This window comes from Amblyomma mixtum, chromosome 7 (assembly GCF_055824585.1).
Source record: "Amblyomma mixtum isolate Tamu chromosome 7, ASM5582458v1, whole genome shotgun sequence".
In the NCBI taxonomy this organism is placed as follows: domain Eukaryota; kingdom Metazoa; phylum Arthropoda; class Arachnida; order Ixodida; family Ixodidae; genus Amblyomma; species Amblyomma mixtum.
Window position 1 is genome coordinate 8,682,311 of NC_143018.1, and position 17,490 is coordinate 8,699,800.

The 17,490-nt window shown below is 49.4% G+C and overlaps 2 protein-coding genes and 1 pseudogene across 2 annotated transcripts in view; 2 read left to right on the plus strand and 1 right to left on the minus strand.

The window, feature by feature from the left end:
• The first annotated feature begins 913 nt into the window (after window positions 1-913).
• tun (N-terminal glutamine amidase tungus) lies at window positions 914-4,943 on the plus strand. The gene has a single exon (XM_089551561.1). The coding sequence runs from the start codon at window positions 1,290-1,292 to the stop codon at window positions 1,905-1,907; it is 618 nt and encodes a 205-aa protein (XP_089407687.1). The 5' UTR covers window positions 914-1,289; the 3' UTR covers window positions 1,908-4,943.
• Window positions 4,944-5,452: 509 nt separating this feature from the next.
• LOC149334910 (uncharacterized) lies at window positions 5,453-13,445 on the minus strand (annotated as a pseudogene).
• Window positions 13,446-13,695: 250 nt separating this feature from the next.
• LOC149334911 (lysosomal alpha-mannosidase-like) overlaps window positions 13,696-17,490 on the plus strand; it is a 37,527-nt gene continuing 33,732 nt past the window's right edge. Inside the window, exons 1-2 of the mRNA XM_089551562.1 lie at window positions 13,696-13,798; window positions 15,745-15,897. Of these exons, the coding sequence (XP_089407688.1) occupies window positions 13,786-13,798; window positions 15,745-15,897 (166 nt within the window). The 5' untranslated portion in view covers window positions 13,696-13,785. The remainder of the gene's footprint in view (window positions 13,799-15,744; window positions 15,898-17,490) is intronic.

Sequence of the window (17,490 nt, forward strand, 5' to 3'; positions counted from 1 at the left end):
GCGCTACTGTCCTCTGCTGGCGCTTGGGTGCGGATCGTCTGCTACTCGCCGCGGTTGTATTTCGCTTTCCGCGCACCCCTATTTTGGCAGCATATATGAGACCAGCTAACAAATTGTGTCAGCAAGCTTCAATCTATCGCAGACCTTCATTTCATTCATGATGAAGGCCTCGAGCTCCTGCCTGGAAAGAAAGTAAAAACGGCGCGTGATTAAAGCGCGAGCTAGGAAAGCGTATATAGCGCAGAGACAGGCGCTTGAATGCATGGACATGTACTTCATTTCACTACAAGTGCTGATAAGCACTCATATGTCCGTGATTTACTTTACTTTGTTCGTTTACTCCTTCGCTTTACTTAAGAGCTTTGTATTTAAATATAAGCTCAATGCCTATCGATAATTTCCAATTCGCCAGATCCCTGTTCATCGTAAATGCACTAAGCATGGATTTCGTTAACATACACGAAATACGGTTGCATGATGGCGCAGACATTTTAAGAAGAAAACTAGCAAAGAATTGCCGTAGTATGGCGTTTGAACTTGCATTCACGGCAGAACCTTGCAGAACACATTAACTCTATGCCACGCTCTATGCAGAACACAGTACCTATCACGGACGAACTGAACGGGTTAGATATTCCAAACCCTGCATCCCTGGCGTCTCTCCATTTTTCCTTGCGCAGTTTACTCGCAATAAAGTCATAGAGGGCAGCATGCTCGATAGCAATATTGAAGTTAATCGGTTTCATACATTCATACATGCATGCATAGCAAAGGCCGGAGGAAGCGGGCGCGAACCGGGATTTCGCCGCTGGCGCCACCGCTGCGTCATGAAAAGAAGGGCGCGCGCTTTCCCCGCCGGTCGGCACACCTACTCGTCTACTCTACAGTGTGCAGTAGGCGCAGTAAACGTGAAGTTAGGAATATTACTTCTTTATTTGTCTGTTGTAAGTTGTAGCGTCTCTAGGGCATAAACATATAACTAATAATTTCAAGTTTATTTCGTAAGTTACAAAGGTGGAGTGGAAACCTGAACTTGTGATTCAAAGGCTGAAGTCACGTGCCAATGTGACGTAAGGCACGCAAAATTTATGATGGCTGCCGCCGCAAAGTTGATCGATATCAGCTGTGATAAGGCGGCTAGCCGTGTCCAACGGTTTCGGCTTGGCAAGCGCGACGACAGCGGTGACATTTGTTTGCAGTGGTTGTTTTGTTTTCCGCTAAGTGACTTGTGTTTCGCACCGATGCTGCGCGATTAGCTTATTGGTAAGCTACTTCGCTAAGCGGCAGAGATGACCACCAGCTGTTCAGAGTCGGAGCGACCATCGGGAGATCTGGCCATTCCCGCAGCTAGCCAGTGCATCTACACTTCGTGCTACTGCGAAGAAAACGTCTGGAAGCTCTGCGAACTCGTGCGGGCGTGCCAGCCCGAACTGTTGCCGCACTGTTTCGCGGCCTTCGTATCGAACCGCCGGCAAGCCGTGCCTATTTGGTGTCAGAAGAGCGGCTCGCGCGCAGACGGCATGTCCGTGTGGGACTACCACGTCATCTTCTTGTACAGGCCGCCGGGTGACGGGCCCTGCCTGGTTTACGACCTCGACACCACGCTGGGCTTTCCAGAAAAGTTCGACTGTTACGTGAAGGACGCTTTCAGGCCGCACGTGGGTATCAACCCCGAGTTCGCGCAGATGTTCCGCGTGGTCGGCGCCGCCGAGTTTCTGGACAAGTTCGCGTCCGACCGGTCCCGGATGAGACGTGCCGACGGCACTTGGCTGAAGCCGCCCCCGCCTTACCCCTGCATCCAGACCAACTCGTGTGATAACAACATCGAGGAATTCATCAGCGTTGACGAGGCCGTCGGTGTAGGCAAGGTTTACACGCTAGCGCAGTTCGTGCAGAGGTTTTCTTAGTTGACGTACTGGTAACGCAGCCAGTTTTAACGGCTTAGCTCGAACGAGATAGCTTGATGGTTCTAGTGGAGCAATCAAAAATTATCTTTTGTTTGCCAAACAGATTAAACAGCAATTTTATCTTGGATTCAAAAATCGTTGTTTTCCATTTGAGCTGAGCATTGTGCTCACAGCTTTGAACTCTTTAAGAGAACTTCTTGTTGGGCTAGTTGGTAATCAATCATTGTAACTTAAAGGCGCCAAAAATCACACACACACAAGAAAAGAGAACAAACAGAGTGAACTGTTTCTGTGAAAGCAAGCACTGTCTTTATTTCCTGTTCAGGCTTTCAGAGACAATGGCTGTGGAACAGTACTCTAACAAATCAAGAATCATGAAAAAACAAAACTCAAGAAATTGCCTTGTCCATTTGGCTTTTCATTTAAATGCGATAAGCCCGTCAAACCAACTTGACCCCACACGGCCGTTTTTGGCTTTTGAAGGTTTACTGAGCTGTGTAAGTGCAAATATGTTTACAGATAACCAAAGAGATGCCCATGTCAGCCAGATAAGCAGGAGACCCGTTGGTGTTTCACATTTCGCGTCTCGTGGCAAGCTGAGCTAGAAGCTCGCTGATAGCAGAGAAGCGCTTGGGACTGCTGTACAGGGAAGGTATGGGCATAGTCCACTCACAGCTGGCTTTGCCAGACTAAACAACTACACTGCAACTGATTTGCCCTCTGTTGAATTGTAGCTTCTGTGTAACATGAACTGTCTGGTGCAGGTCTTTCCCCTTTGCGCGGTGCTGAAAACTTGTCTACTGGCAGTTTGATCTCATGCACATTTCTGCTGTGTTGAAGTCTAGTAACGTGCGAATGCACATCAGTATAAGAATTCCTGCATGATGTGAGTAAAATAAAGCATGAAATTGTGGCTATGGAACGGAGTAGTTAAGTGAGACCAAAGAGAATTTACCTCATGGCAGATTTACAGTTCCATCATGCACACCAGTATTTATGCCCAATGTTGTACACATGCAGAAAAGTTTCCATGTTTTGCTATGTGTTAGAAGTGTATACCCCTCTTGCTGTTTTGCAGTGCAGTAGAATGTTTGTGGCTGTTCTGGACAGAAAACAAGGTTGAAAGTGCCGAGCTGTGGGAACCATGGAGCTCCATTTATGTAGGCATGCAGACAGGTGGTGATTGTGCGCCTAAAGCGATTTTTCACACACACCGTAAAAGAGGTCAAGCAATGTTTTTATGCACCTTCCATTATAGTCACAGTGCTGCATTTTCTAGTACTTAACATGTTCCGCAATTTTGACTACCATGGCAAGCACTGACTTTTTCCAGCTTATAAAGGTGGAGTCCTTAGTTACCAACAGCTGCTCAGCAGCACCGTAGCTCTTGCTGAACAGTATCAACGATACAGCAGTGTTTCCCAGCCGCCGCGTTGGATCAGTGGTTATGGTGCTCGGCTGTTGACCTGAAATACGTGGGTTCAATCCCGGCCACGGCGGTCGAATTTCGATGGAGGAGAAATTCTAGAGGCCCGTATATGTGCAGTGTCAGTGCACGTTAAGGAACCACAGGTGGTCGAAATTATCCGGAGCCCTCCACTACGGCGTCCCTTGTAGCCAGAGTGTCTTTATGACACTACACCGCTCAAAACCAAAGCAGCATTTCCCATTAGTGACTTCCTAAAGGGCCAGTCTACTGAATTTTATCGGCCATATTTTCTTTGCGGCAACCGAAATTACCGTTTAGCCAGGTGTGGTGCCAAGAAGTGCGGTAGAACATTTTAAAATAGAATTTATTGATGTGGGAACACATCTGTATGAAATGGTAGTCTCATCTGGCAACCATAAAAATACAAATGTCATAGCAATTTATAAAGTGCAAGTGCTGAGATGATTAAAAGAAGTCGGCACTGAAAGGACATTAGTTATATATGTTGCAGTTATGAGAAGCCGTATTTTGTCATTAATAAAATACAGGAACATGAGCACCACGACCATGAGAGGGTGCGGCAATCAATCCAATCCATGATGAAGCGGCGTCGCGGGGCATGGTATTTAACAAGCAGTATGTCAAGCTTGCAGAATCTGAGCGAAGTTGAAAAGAGAATATTGTGAAGGATGAACGAACAAAACTTTGACCCATATGAGTGAACTCCACGGTGGAATATATTCTTCCACCGTGGTCAACTCCGAATAAATGCGGTCGCGACAGCCAAAGGGATGACGAGAGTGGCGACCAATGGTGGCAACAATCCCGACGATTTCCGCCGAGCAGCGACCAACATGGTGGTGCCCTTCGAAGCCGGACCTCTCGCTTCGCACTGAATTCTCGTTGTTGCTGCCTTTTTCAGTGCGTTCACTGGCCATAGATGGGGCACCGTCTTTCGCTTCGTCTCACCTCACCAGTAAGAAAACGTATAAGTGATAAATTTGCTTTATTTTTTGAATTAGAGTGACGATTCTGCCGCTTCTAGGCTTAAGAGGAGAGTCGGTTTGTTTCAGTAATAGTTCCCGTCCTGACAACCAGATGGCGCCACTATAGGCTGAGTTTATTTTTGCGCCTCTACTAGCATACGCTGAACTAAACGGGGGAATGTGCCTGCGTTTAGCGTACGTATAACTATAAATATTCATGTAATTTACAGAAAAAGCGAGCGGTACGCCTTCTACAGTTCACTAGAACAAAACGTACGTTTCTGTGACATTGGGGCATACTAACGGTACATAGTATATTCACTTATGCTTCTACAAAAAAAGGCTACCACCTGCAGCAACAAAATGAACGTTTGGGGTCGCCACCATGCATTTTACGCGACTTTTAACGCCAAAATAAAATATAAATCCCTGCCGAAACCGGGAGCAGTTCCCTTGTTATTGACATTATAGGGTGCTAGCTACTAGAATATGCCATTATTTATACACTCATCTCGGTGAGTAGACTGACCCTTTAAAGTGATGGTTCTTTCTGAGTTGAAGAAATATATTTCTCCATGTTTTTCATATATGCAGGCCAATAAAAAAGTCTGTCTCCACCAACTGGACTCGCGGCCCTTTCTTACAGCATGGCATGCATCTGGTCCTCAATTTCTAGTTGGAGCCTTGTTTCTAAGACAAGGTTCAGAATAATAATTCACCTGTTAGATAAAGCCGTGCCGACGTACCGGGTGTTTCAGCGAACACTAAAAAAATTCCTAAAAATGGGAAGTTTGAAACAGAGCGCTTCGCTGCTCAAACTGAAGACGAGGGTTCGTCGATGCAGGCGATATGCAAGGGGCTCATGTACTGCGCATGGTTAAGTGATGGTTGAAGAACTCCAGGTAATCCAGAGCCCACCACTGCAGCATCGCTCGTAGCCCATGCCGCTTTGGGACATTAAACATAATATACCAACTGTCCGCAGTGAGGTATTTGCTTCGCCCACTTGGTGCAAGGAAAAAGACAGTCACTGCCAACTGCATGGTCGTTATTTTTGAGAGTGACGAAACATTTTGGATTGGATTGTAAAGCTTTTATTTCCAACAGTTTGAGGGCTTTAGGCTCCTCGCCTAAAGGATGGCCAGAAGGTCTTGGCCCCTGGCGGCGTCTTCGGCCAGTTGGACGACCTTTGTCGGAGACTCCGGATCAGAGCTGAGTAGGAGAGCCTCCCATTGGTCAAGCGACTTTATTTTTTTTTCCTACAGGGGAGCAAGAAATCATTTCTAAAGAATATGATTGAGATCTGCTTTGTTGTTACACAGCGTGCACTCATTTGAATATTGTCCCAGATAATAAAGACTGCACATAACCGGGTTCGGGAATGCATGTGTTTGGAGACTGCCAAAAGGTAGTCTGACTCTTTGTCAATGATTTATCAGCAGGGGGGTACCTAACTGTAATGAGTCTGTAATGTTTTCCGATCTCTCTGTAACAAACAAGACAATCCCTGTGTGTGAAGCCCTCGTTATGCCCACTGGCTCGGAAATCGAGATCTCGAGCCTCTTCGGGAACTGCTTCATTTCCAGCCAGGGATAACGTGTGCAGGTGTCCAGACTATGTTTCTGTTCGTCAGGGGGAGGCCTTCCCCCTGGCAAAGTTCATCACTGCAACCATGGAGTCACTGACTATCGTTGACGCCCCCGTTCGTCTTCTGCAATTTCGGGACTGCCCGACGTGATCGAGGCGCCGATTCTGAGATGTGTTTCGGCTCTAGCTACCGCGATCACCGTTCTCCCCTTCCCGCAATTAGCTGCGCCCACGTAGGCCGCGTCTTCTCTCGGGTAGGCCGCCGTGGTGGCTCAGTGGTTATGGCGCTCAGCTGCTGAGCCGAAAGACGCGGGTCCGATCCCGGCCGCTGCGGTCGAATTTGCATGGAGGCGAAATTCTAGAGGCCCGTGTACTGTGCGATGTCAGTGCACGTTAAAGAACCCCAGGTGGTCGAAATTGCCGGAGCCCTTCACTACGGCGTCCCTCATAGCCTGAGTCACTTAAAGCAATGAAAAAGAGTCATTAAAGGCGAAAGTCTTTAATTACTCATTCTCCCGTCCGTCCGTAGTTACCCAGCGCCTAGGCTGACTCATCGACGCGCGCTACAGCTACCAAAAGGTGACGTCATCTTCGTCGACAGGTGGCGCTGTCGGTGCGGCGGCGCTAGAGTCACTGGAAAAACTTTCAGAGTACCGCATTTCTTTTCCCCGCGCCGCCGACGCGGTCATTGGCCCAACCGTACCACGTGGTCTTGGGGTCCCATATACCTTCCAAGCGCCGGTCGGGCCGGCTGAGAAGAGCGCAGGTTCCCGACGTTTCTCGTGTTGCAACTGTCGCTCTCGTGTTTGATACTGAAGAAATCATGCCTGGCTGCTGCGCCTTCGGATGCAGCAACCGAACCGAGTTCGGAAAGACTTTTTTTCTCGATTCCGACCGGGAAAAATGACCGAGAGCGTCGTTCTGCGTAGTTGCACAGAATCGGCCGGGAGAACTTCAAGTTTTCAAAAAAACACACGCTTGTGCGAGGTAAGTGCACCTTGCTTGTGCTTTTTGGTGCTGTTTTAGAAGGTATGTAAGCGCAGTGCACGCGGTGTTAGCGATAGGATACTAAGAAAATAGGTGTTCACAGCAAGACCGTCGCGCATGTCGTGCAGCGATCGTTCGCAGCTTGCCCGCTTGACGCGGGTACACGTGTACGCGCTTGTTACTCAACACACGCGGCTCTTCCGACTATTCCGTGCTTGTGGCACGCGAAGGCACATTTGTCGCGCGAGAATTCCGCGTCCTAACGTGCACCAAGCACTCGCACGATCTTTCCGCGCCTCGAGTCATTCGAGCCATGGCACTTGTTTTTCGCGGACCGTGACGATCGCAGTCAATAAAGGCATGGTCGGGCATGTCTTACGTTCACGTAACGGCCGCTTTCTGTTCAGTTGTGTTGGGACTGGTAGAAAAATAGAAATGGGTCAAATGTTAGCAATCCTTGAAGCTGCGTGTTTGCGGCGACATGCGTGTTTACATCCCAAATAAGCTATTTTAAGTGTCACTGCGTAAACTTAGAAACCTTTAAAACGTATTCTTTTTCTTCGCCTCTTTATTTGGGTGTTTCAGCTTATTATTACAGCTATATTCCATGTTTTTCTTGTTCCACATATTTGAAACAGGGCTTCACTCGAAAAATCCCTGGGAGCCTCCTTGGGCAGCCCAGCGTTCGGGTGACCAGCATCACTCTTCTAACTGTACAATAAACATTTGCAGGACCACTTTTGCGCTGAAGACTTCGAGAAGCCTAGAGTGGATGGGAAGAAGAAGCTAATGTCAAGTAGTTTCGTCCTGCTTGAACGAGACGGCGGTCCCATGGCGGTCCACGATGCTCACTGCCCAAAATCACGAGCTTGTCTCTTTGCTGCTCGGAGCGGCGAAATGTTTCCTTCGTAGCTTGCTCCGCGGAAGGGGAAAAGGAGGCGTGCACAAGCTCCCGATAGCAGCGCTAAGTTCCTGCAGTAAACGCAACCGCGGAGTAAAACAACCGCCGGCTGCATTACTTCGCACAAAATAACAATATTTTTTTCTCTTCTGAGTAACCATTGTCTCCGAGCACGAAGTATTAGCGCTTCAGTGAACACTCAACCCGATATGTCACCGAATATCAACTCTTTCAACACGGCGACCTTCCTTCGACGCAGTCGGCTTGGAAGGTAAATGGCAGTGGCCGCTCAGTGTTGCCAGTCAAATTCCGACCTTTGCGGTACTCTGAAATTTTTTCCAGTGACTCTAGGCGGCGCCGAGCGCTGCTCCGTCGTCAGTCGTAAATTCCGCGCCAGGTGGTTCGGCTGAGCCGGAATACCCGGGTTCGAACCCGACCTCGGCGGCCGCGTTTCGATGGAGGCGAAACGCAAGAGGCGCCCATGTGCTGTGCGATGTCAGTGCACGTTAAAGATCCCCAGAGGGTCGAAATTATTCCGGAGACCTCCACTGTACGGCACCTCTTTCTCTCTTCTTTCGCTCCTACCTTCCTCCCTTCCCTTACGGCGCGGTTCAGGTGTCCGCCGATATATGTGAGACAGATACTGCGCCATTTCCTTTCCTCAAAAAACCAATTTACAATTTGGTTCGGCTCAGCAGCGGGAGGGCGACGTCTCCCGCAACAAACGTAGGCAGTCATTGGCAGTCGAAGTAGCGCGACAAAGGCTTTCGCCTAGCGCACTTTAGGCTGCCAAAGTGCCCCATAGTTTTTTGGGTACTGACGGGATCATTAGCCTACCACGCACGCTCTTAATCATGTCCACTTCTTGGCCTCGCTGACACTCGTAGTTTATTCCTAGGCTCGCTAGGATCTTCCTGCCTGTGACGCTTCTCGACAACCTTTCGTACTGCGAGATTTGTACGGCTTCTACATTTTCATCCAGGGTGTTGTTGAGACCTAGTTCTAATAGGTTTTTGGTGGGGGCCCGAATGGGTAAACCTATAGCCTGCTTGAGACTTCTGCGGATGATCCCTTCGAGCTTGGTCTTCCCCGCCGCCTTGAGATTAAGGAAGGGAGCTAAGTAAGCGATCCTGTTTATTACGAAGGTTTGAACTAATCTCATTAGATTAGATCTCCGCACAGCATTGGAGCGAAAGATCGAATTCAAACACGCAGTGAGAAAGCCCCTAATTGTTTCTCTGCGTAGCGGTCAGCTTTTTACGGCTGTATATGGGGTCGGGTGAATAACAGCGCGGGCGTAGCATGCTTTCACTCAAAACTTCCGCCTTCACCTGCAGCCTGAATCCCCTCGCTTCGTAATTTCCCTCACGGCGCGGTTGAGGTGTCCACAGAGGTTTTTCGGTTACTGCGCCTTTGTCGAAACCAGTTTAGAGGGCTTGGCAGCGCGGTACAACTATATATGCGTGCATGCTTGCATGTATGTGTACATCTTTTCGTGGCGAGGAGGAAAAATATCCTGGAATTCAGCGCGTGCTGCGCCGCTCCTCCACTCTGGTATGCGTCGGCGGCAGGGGCACCAAGGCATGATGAGAGTGTGCTACGGACTCTTTTGCGCGAATTGCAAAGCGTTTGTGTCTAGACGTCGCCACGGGTCGGGACTCGACGTCGTCTGGCTACCACTGTGTTGTCGTCTGCCGTAGCAACAAATATCGGATGCGGGAAAAATGAACTCCAGAGCCGTGCGAAGTGCATCGACAGCCGCGGCATGTGTGTGGGTGCAGGCTGTGTTGCAGCTGCACCGCTTAATTCAGAGACGAGGGGCGTCTTTGGATTGCAAGCGTCAATCAAACGGGTTCCATGCTGTCGGCCGCGTGTCATGTGTGCTCTCGACGCTTTGTTGGCGGAGAACGGATGGTCAAAAAATTAATTGTGCGGAAGGTTCTGTTGGCAGCAAAAGTTTACGGGATGCGGGCGAGCGTTAAAAAAATGATTTCGGCGCAGCCACATTATCCAATCGCATAAAATTTACAAAGGTATGAGAGAACTTGCGTGCTGCACCGCTGTAAATAATACGAGGCGATTTGGGTGCAAGGCAGCGCTAGAACAATTGTTTTCCGAAAACACGCACGCAGTTCATCTCTGCTGCCGATAGTACGTGTGCATGTGGCTATGTGAAAAAAAAAAAAAATGTAATTCGTTCGCACACTAGCATTTGTCCACATCGAATGCGCTACAAAAAAAAAAAAACAGTGCATGGCGGCAACTCTCACACAGATCAAAATTTACAGGAGGCGTAGCGTGAGAACTGACTACATGCCGACAAAATAATAATAGCAATAATAATAATAAAGGAAGGGAGTTGAGTTTTATGCACAGATTCCCTGACCTCATTTTGTTCTTCGCATGCGACAGAATCTTGTTCTTAATAAAGTTTTGCATGAAATATTTCTGTGTTCGTCACTTTAAAATTGCGCTACAGTATTCCGCTCGCAAAATCGCTGGGCTAGCTCACTGTCCCGCGTCGTCTGTCGCATTGGAAAGAACAAAGTTGTATCCCCCTGCTTGTAGCATGGATCTAGATTTCCGTTATTCGGTGCGACAATTTATTCGTGGCTGGAAGATGTTCCATTCGCAGTGGTGGCATGGGTCAGATGTCGCTAGTCGCATATCCGCGTCGGCATGTACGAAGCAAGCTCGCCGCCGTAGCTATTCCGACAGTATGCACACTGGTACAAATGAAGTGCGACTAACATCGCACTTAACAGTCGTCAGTAACTGACTGTAGCTGCGCTAGCTTCCGTCAATATTCCTAGCTGGTTAGCTTAGTCCGCCTCTATAAAAAACTAAGTCAGATAGCTTGGGAAGTTGCTTGACACTGAGTTGCTCTGCATCACTCCCTCGACCGACATTGCAACCAGCGCTATGCCTCTGCCGTTTTCCGCCACGTACGTTGCACCAAACTCGCCAGGCTTTCTTGGTGGTGGTGGTGCAAAAAAATTTTTAATACTCAGAGAGAGAGTTTGGGGATCAGAAGACCCCGCTACATGGTCGGTATCCTTAGTCCGGGACACCGCACGACGAGGCCCCGTCTCGCGCCCGCTTTACTAGAGCCCTTTGGGACTCCAGTGTGGAGCAGTTGAGGAGGGCAGTCTCCCATGCCTCTCGGGAGGGGGTGGGGGAAGGGGGAAGGTGAGGATTCTGAGTACATGGCCACACCATGTGAAAGATATCGCAGATCTCTCCACAGTGCGGGCAGCACCCATCTGTGTTCCGGTATGTGTGTATGCATGCTTGTAGTAATATATGCATGTGTGTACGTATGCATGTGCTAGAGTGTGTACTCATGCATGAGGAATATGCATGTATGCATGCCAACCACAGATCTCGAGAATGGTTACAGGCGCTAGCGACGGCGCCACGGGAACCACAATGCATGATAGGCAATAAATAGGGCTTTGCTCTCTGTTCGGTGTGTATTGCAGTGAATGATTCAATCAGCACGAGGCAGAGGTCAGCGTGGTTTCTTTGCACTCTGTCGTCGTCGATTTCAGCGACCTTTTCGCTAACCGGTCCTGGTGACGTCGCCGATCCGAGCCGCTCGACACCTCCTTCATCCTTTGTCCGCACGTTGCATTCATTCTTTGCAGGAATAAAAAAAAAAATTCAACGTTGCCTTCTTGGAGTCGGCATACCTGCCTTGCAAAACTATGCACGGTAACACGAAGACCAGACACGGGCGGCAGCATTGCAAGGCGAGCCCTGACAACACGGGACACCAGCAGGTATACGCGTTACGTGTAGTACATCTACCCACTCTTCGCGTTGGCCGCATCGACGGCGGAGAATCTTCGCTGTGAGAAGCAGCGGTCCTGTCTGCACTTCGAACAACCCGACGAAGACGGCGGACCGAGTCCCTCTCGTCGTCGGCTGTGAGGCTGTAGATCTGTTCGCGCCCTTACTATTTTAACGTCGGCGTCATCTGGCTCACCGGCGCCCCAGGAGAGGACCGTGGATGTGAAGAGGCCTGTCAAAGATGGCGCAGTGGCGGCTTCTGTGGCTTCTGGCGCTCTGCGCAGCCGTGTCCTGCCGCTGGACGTCTCGCAGACGCAAGGACGACGTCGGCTGCGGGTTTCAGGTGATCGCGCACCCGTGTATCTCAGCATCTCTTTTCTAAGGGGAAGAATAGACGAGATCACCATATATCGGGACGACCTGTGGGCGTTGCTTTAAAGTAATGTGTAAACTCTTCTTTTCTTTCATTGGAAGTGGGACAGCAAAAGCATAAAGGCACACAAAAAAGTCGGATTTTTTCTAGGTCTCTGACTGGTGTGTGTCCCCAGTTTCGTTGCTACAGTGTCGATAGATAAGGATAGGCGCTACAAGTATTGCCACCGCTATAGCCTTAAGTATTAAGGAGGTGTCAGTGCGTGCGCTCAGATTGACATGAAATCACTCATTTCTCCGGCAAAAAAAGCCTCGCAACATAGTTAAGCGTTTTTCCTTGTCTTTGCTTCGCCCTGTTGTACGTGGTGGTGGTGGTGGTGGTAGTGGTGAAAGTGAAAAAAAGTGAAGCAAAAGAGTGTTGCCGGCCGCGGTAATTGCTATCTAATATTTTAAGCACCCGAGCTGCGGCCGGGTTGTACGTCTGCACTGCAGTCATTTTCTGTCATCTCGTGGCAACGCCCAGTTCTCCTCGTTACTCGTCACGGAGTTTCGGAAAATTCTGTCCTTACAACTTACTCGAGGGATTCGAGCGCATGGATGACCGAGGAGGATCACAAAGGACCGTAGAATGGGCGTCATCGCGTCCAGAACTCGCGTAAACGTTCTAGCCACGAGTCGATACGTGGATGGCTGCAGTTGCGGTGGTTCACACAGTCGTGAACACAGGGCAGAGCGCAGGTTGTAGAGGGTAAATGGATAGGGAATAAAGAGACTTTTAGGGAGCGCACTTCTTTTTTATTTGCACTTTTTCGCCCCTTCCTAGATCAAATTCACCCCCCCCCCCCCCCCCTCCCTCATTCGCTTGAGCAGGCTATAAGGGGAGGTACTGCCTCTCTAGCTCTGAACATGTGGCCTCACTGCAGTCAACACCTCCTCTATTCTCAAGCTCTGTTCATTACGGAGTTCGTACTGCACCAAATGACAGCTGATTCACTGCTTCACATGAAATACCTGCACCCCTTTTCAGCGCTGAGACCTGATGAGGTCCACACCATCCGAACCTCATTCGACCCTTCTGTAGCGTTAACACGTTTTGGCGGGCTAGTTCTCAACACGCTAGCGATGCCAAGAGCAAATTCAGAAAATCGAAATAATGACAACATGAGCAAAAGCTGCCTCTGTATGTCGTTCCGGAGATTTTCAGCACTCGCCTGCGCTTTATGAAACGACATACCATCTTTGGTGGACGTAACCAGGCTGACGTGGCCGCTTCGGGAGCAGGTTTGCGTTGGACTGCATCGTCATCTCGAACAAATCACCTGACGGTATGAGAAGCGTTAAAGACAGTCTAGTTACTTTTGGCAGCGCGTGCGTGTGTGTGTGTGCTGGTCCCGCGGCAGAAACCTCCATTAAGCTGTTGTTTCTATATATGGTATACCCTATTGACGTACGCCTACAGCGGCAGACGACTCACCTTGCTCCATCCCGCGTCACTGCGCGTGGGCTACAGGCATACGTTAATCCGGTATACGTCCACGCTAACACGTCTCAGCTAAGCTAAAGCTCTTTAATGCAAATAACGTACGCGTGTAGCTTGGGTTCAAAACTTCGGGCAACTCCTTGAAGTGATTCAAAACTCCCTACTTCTTTCCTCACTTGCATTGGCTGTAGCGTGACGTCACAGGGGGGTAGTTGTTCTTTTGTAGACCCCCTTCTCCCCTGTCGGTCGCACAGAGCTGCACCCCGTTGACGAAAGAGTACCTGAACGTGCACATCGTCTGCCACAGCCACCTGGACGCCGGATGGCTGGAGACCGTCGACAACATGTTCACCTCCAGTAAGCCACGCCCACATTATTTCATTCAGTGCATTTTTCACGTTTTGTAATGGGCTGTGAGAACCAGCGTAACCTTCAGGACGAATTGCAGCGACACAGAAATAATTTAGGCGTGGTCGATTGAAATGATGCGGAGGAAATTCTACAGCATTTTTCTTCCACTCGATCATCTGTCCCGATTTTGATTCGCCGCCGCGGTGGCTCAGCCCGAGAGACGCGGGTTCGATCCTGGCCGCGGAACTCAAATTTCGATGGTGGCGAAATTCTAGAGGCCCGTGTACAGTGCGATGTCAGTGCACGTTAAAGAACCCCAGGCGGTAGAAATTTCCGAAGCCCTCCACTGCGGCGCCCCTCATAGCCCGAGTCGCTTTGGGACGTTAGGCACCCATAAACCATGTCCAATTCTGGTTCTATTCTTACTCTATTTGCATTCGCAATCGCTTTTTTTTTTTTTTCAATATATTTTGCTAGTCATTTTTAACCCGGCGCTCCCTCCTTTTTCGTATAAGTGGAGAGGGGGACGGTTGTATGGTGGAGAGAGGGAACTCCCCTATACACCACCTGTCACTGTTTGCAGGTGAAGGCTTCACACACACTAGCCGACACCGGACAGTTTTCGCTTCCATGGCTAGGGACAAGTCACGGATCACCAACTAGCCCGCGCCCTTACCCTAACGAAACCTTATCGGGTAATCGCGTCTCTCGTGAAGGAACGTTTCTAACGAGGTAGTTATTACGACGGAATATGGCTATGCTTAGCATTCATTTGTGCGTAGTCGTGCGGCACACGAGGGAATGCTTTACCGTAACGTTTTGGTCTTGTGCTCGAACACGTGAGGTGTTGCCGGCTAAATCAATACCTTGTCGAACGCAGTACGCCTTACACAGTCAGCTCCGCAGAGGGATGCTTGCTTTTATTCCGGCGCGCATCAGCATCATGGTGCATCTTGAATCGAAGAATGGCAGACCTACGGGTCTATGGTATGTGCTCGTGTGTGTGCATGTAATGATTGTACTGCTGTACTCGTGCACGGTCTCGGAAACCAAGAAGCTATAGAGTTATATGTGGCATCGTTTGGTTTTCAGTCACCACTGATTGAGCGCTTTAGACAAGAACGGCGGTGAAATTTTTGTTTTGGTAAATTGGTTTTTTGAGAAAATGAAATGATGCAGTACCTGTCTCGCGTACCTCGGTGGACACCTGAACCGCGCTGAAAGGGAAGGGAGGAAGGTGGAAGTGAAAGAAGAAAGAGAGAAAGAGGTGCCGTAGTGGAGGTCTCCTTAATAATTTCGACCACCTGGAGATCTTTAGCGTGCACTTGGCATCGCACAGCACACGGGCGCCTTTAGCGTTCCGTATCCATCGAAACGCGGCCGCCACGGTCGGGTACAAACCCGGGCGCTCCGGCTCGGTAGACGAGCGCCTTAACCGAGCACGTGCTTGCCACTTCTCATGCGCAGCTCCGGAGACGGAGACCGGTATACGTCTCCGCTAGTAAGTCTCCGGTATGCTAAATCCTTCTTTTGTCAATAGAACGCGGTAACCTAGTTTAAATTTCTTCTAATGGTCATTCTAAAGTGCAGGTACAGTATGATTTCTAAGTAATATTCAACGATCAATTAGACCTCAAAAAGGAGTAAAACTTCGCTTTTCAATGTCTGCCGAGTATATAGAGCCTTTTCGCTCAAACGTTAGGCTAGCTGTCCCTTTTCTGAAATTTGACGCGCAAATAATAATAGTTCTCCAAATTGAACACAAGCTTATTGCCCCCTCAACGTCGGATTGCATGACACGTAGCACGGCAGGTAAAACTGTTCGATCCTCATCACTGCATTCTCGTGACTGCTGATCACGTGAACAGCGTCGCTTGTCATCTCCGCTAACTGGCCGTATAAGAAGAGAGTATGACTTTCCCGGGCGTGACCCCTACTCGCTCGCGCCGCAGCCATCCAGCACATCTACACGGGCGTGCGAGACAGCCTGCTCAAGTACCCCAATCGCAAGTTTGTGAGCGCCGAGAACGTCTTCTTCAGCCGCTGGATGGCGCTACAGACGCAGCACTGGGCCAGGCAGTCCGTCCATGAGCTCGTGCGAGCCGGTAAGCAACATGCGCGCATGGGCCACTTATTTTTTTTTATTCGAGCTGTTTGCCATTATGCATAATGAAAAAGGGAAAGAAAGTTATAAAAAGGAGTGCAAACAAGCCTCGCTTAAAAAGCGGCAAAAGTTCGCGATAAAGCGATTATCTTGAGTCCACTTGCGATAGTCGTCTGCAACGTCCCATCGCAGGCCAACCTTTCTTAGGAAGCGTCGTCTCACGGAAGCTGTAGCCGGGCAAGTCCACAGCAAGTGTTTTTCGTCACACTGGTCGGGCGCAGCACCACAATGGGGACACTTGTCAGTCACTTCGTAACGTTTGTCACGCCACCGGTACAGAGGCGGCTGTCGATTTTAGACGACCACCCTTCGTCACCGCTGTAACCACAGTTACCACCACCACCATCACCAGACTAACTACGTGCGCTGCCTCCAATTAACAAGCTGCGGCCATCTTATCCACGCAGATTTACTAATCTCATCCACGTACCTGACTCTTTTGCCGCCCCCACTGCATTTTCCTTCAACAGGAACAAGAGAGGAGACGGGACAGGCGCTTCTCTCTTGTCCCTGTTGCTGCGCTGTTTTCTTCAAGTATCTATGTACCAACTCGCTCAACTCACCATTTTACTGGAATCCACTCCGTTGCCCAAATGGGCCATCGGTTATATTCCCTTCGTATTGTGAACGCCTATATGGTGCCACAAAGATCGTAGCCCCAAAGGTAAGGATGAAAGTATGAAAATTAGTTTGTATGTGGCATTAAATGATGTTCGCTGATTGCGCCCTATCGATCGCCTTTGTTAAAAAAAGAAGCAGAAAAGAAAAGGTTGCAGCCTGTCTCTCCTCTGTATTTCCGATACAGGCATCCTTAAATACTGACGTTCATCAAAAAGAAGCGAAGCAAGGTTTAACACTGGGCCACTTGGAGCGGGAGCTATAAGCAAAGACGCCATTTCACCCCGCCCGCCGCCTGAGTGCTGTCATTCATCTTGTTAGAATGAGACGGCAAGTGACCGTTGTGGATACCGGCGGATCGCTGATGCGTCCATCCTGCGTTAACCACGACTTTTAAAAATGTAGCCTCGCAAATTCACTGCTCGTTTAGCACTGCGTTCAAAAGGAAGAAACGGACATGTCACGAAACTACGACCTGAGCCCCATTTGATCGCTCGACGCTCTCAACATTTAACCTGTAAAGGGTGCTCTTCCGCAAACATACCCATACTGCGGCGAAGCTACGATTGTGTGTCCTGGAATTTATCGCGTCAAAGGACAGCTTGGGAAGAGGGAAACACCAGAAAAAGAAGGAGTGGGGTAGTTTCAGAGCTTCTCGTTTTCGCTGTTTACCCTTCTACTCTACGATAAAACGCTCTACGAAATAACATTCCTCGAGGCCGTTCAATAAAACAGCGGGACAGGTTGGTGCCTAGCTTCCAGAATTCAGGCGCTACAAGGACAGCACATAGAAAGGAGAACCCTATGTGCTGCCCTTGTTGCACTTGAATTCTGGATTCTTCCTGGTCCATATCATTCAGGGGGCATTCATCTGAATGGGAAATGTTGAAACCAGCCTCCACCCGGATTAGAAAGG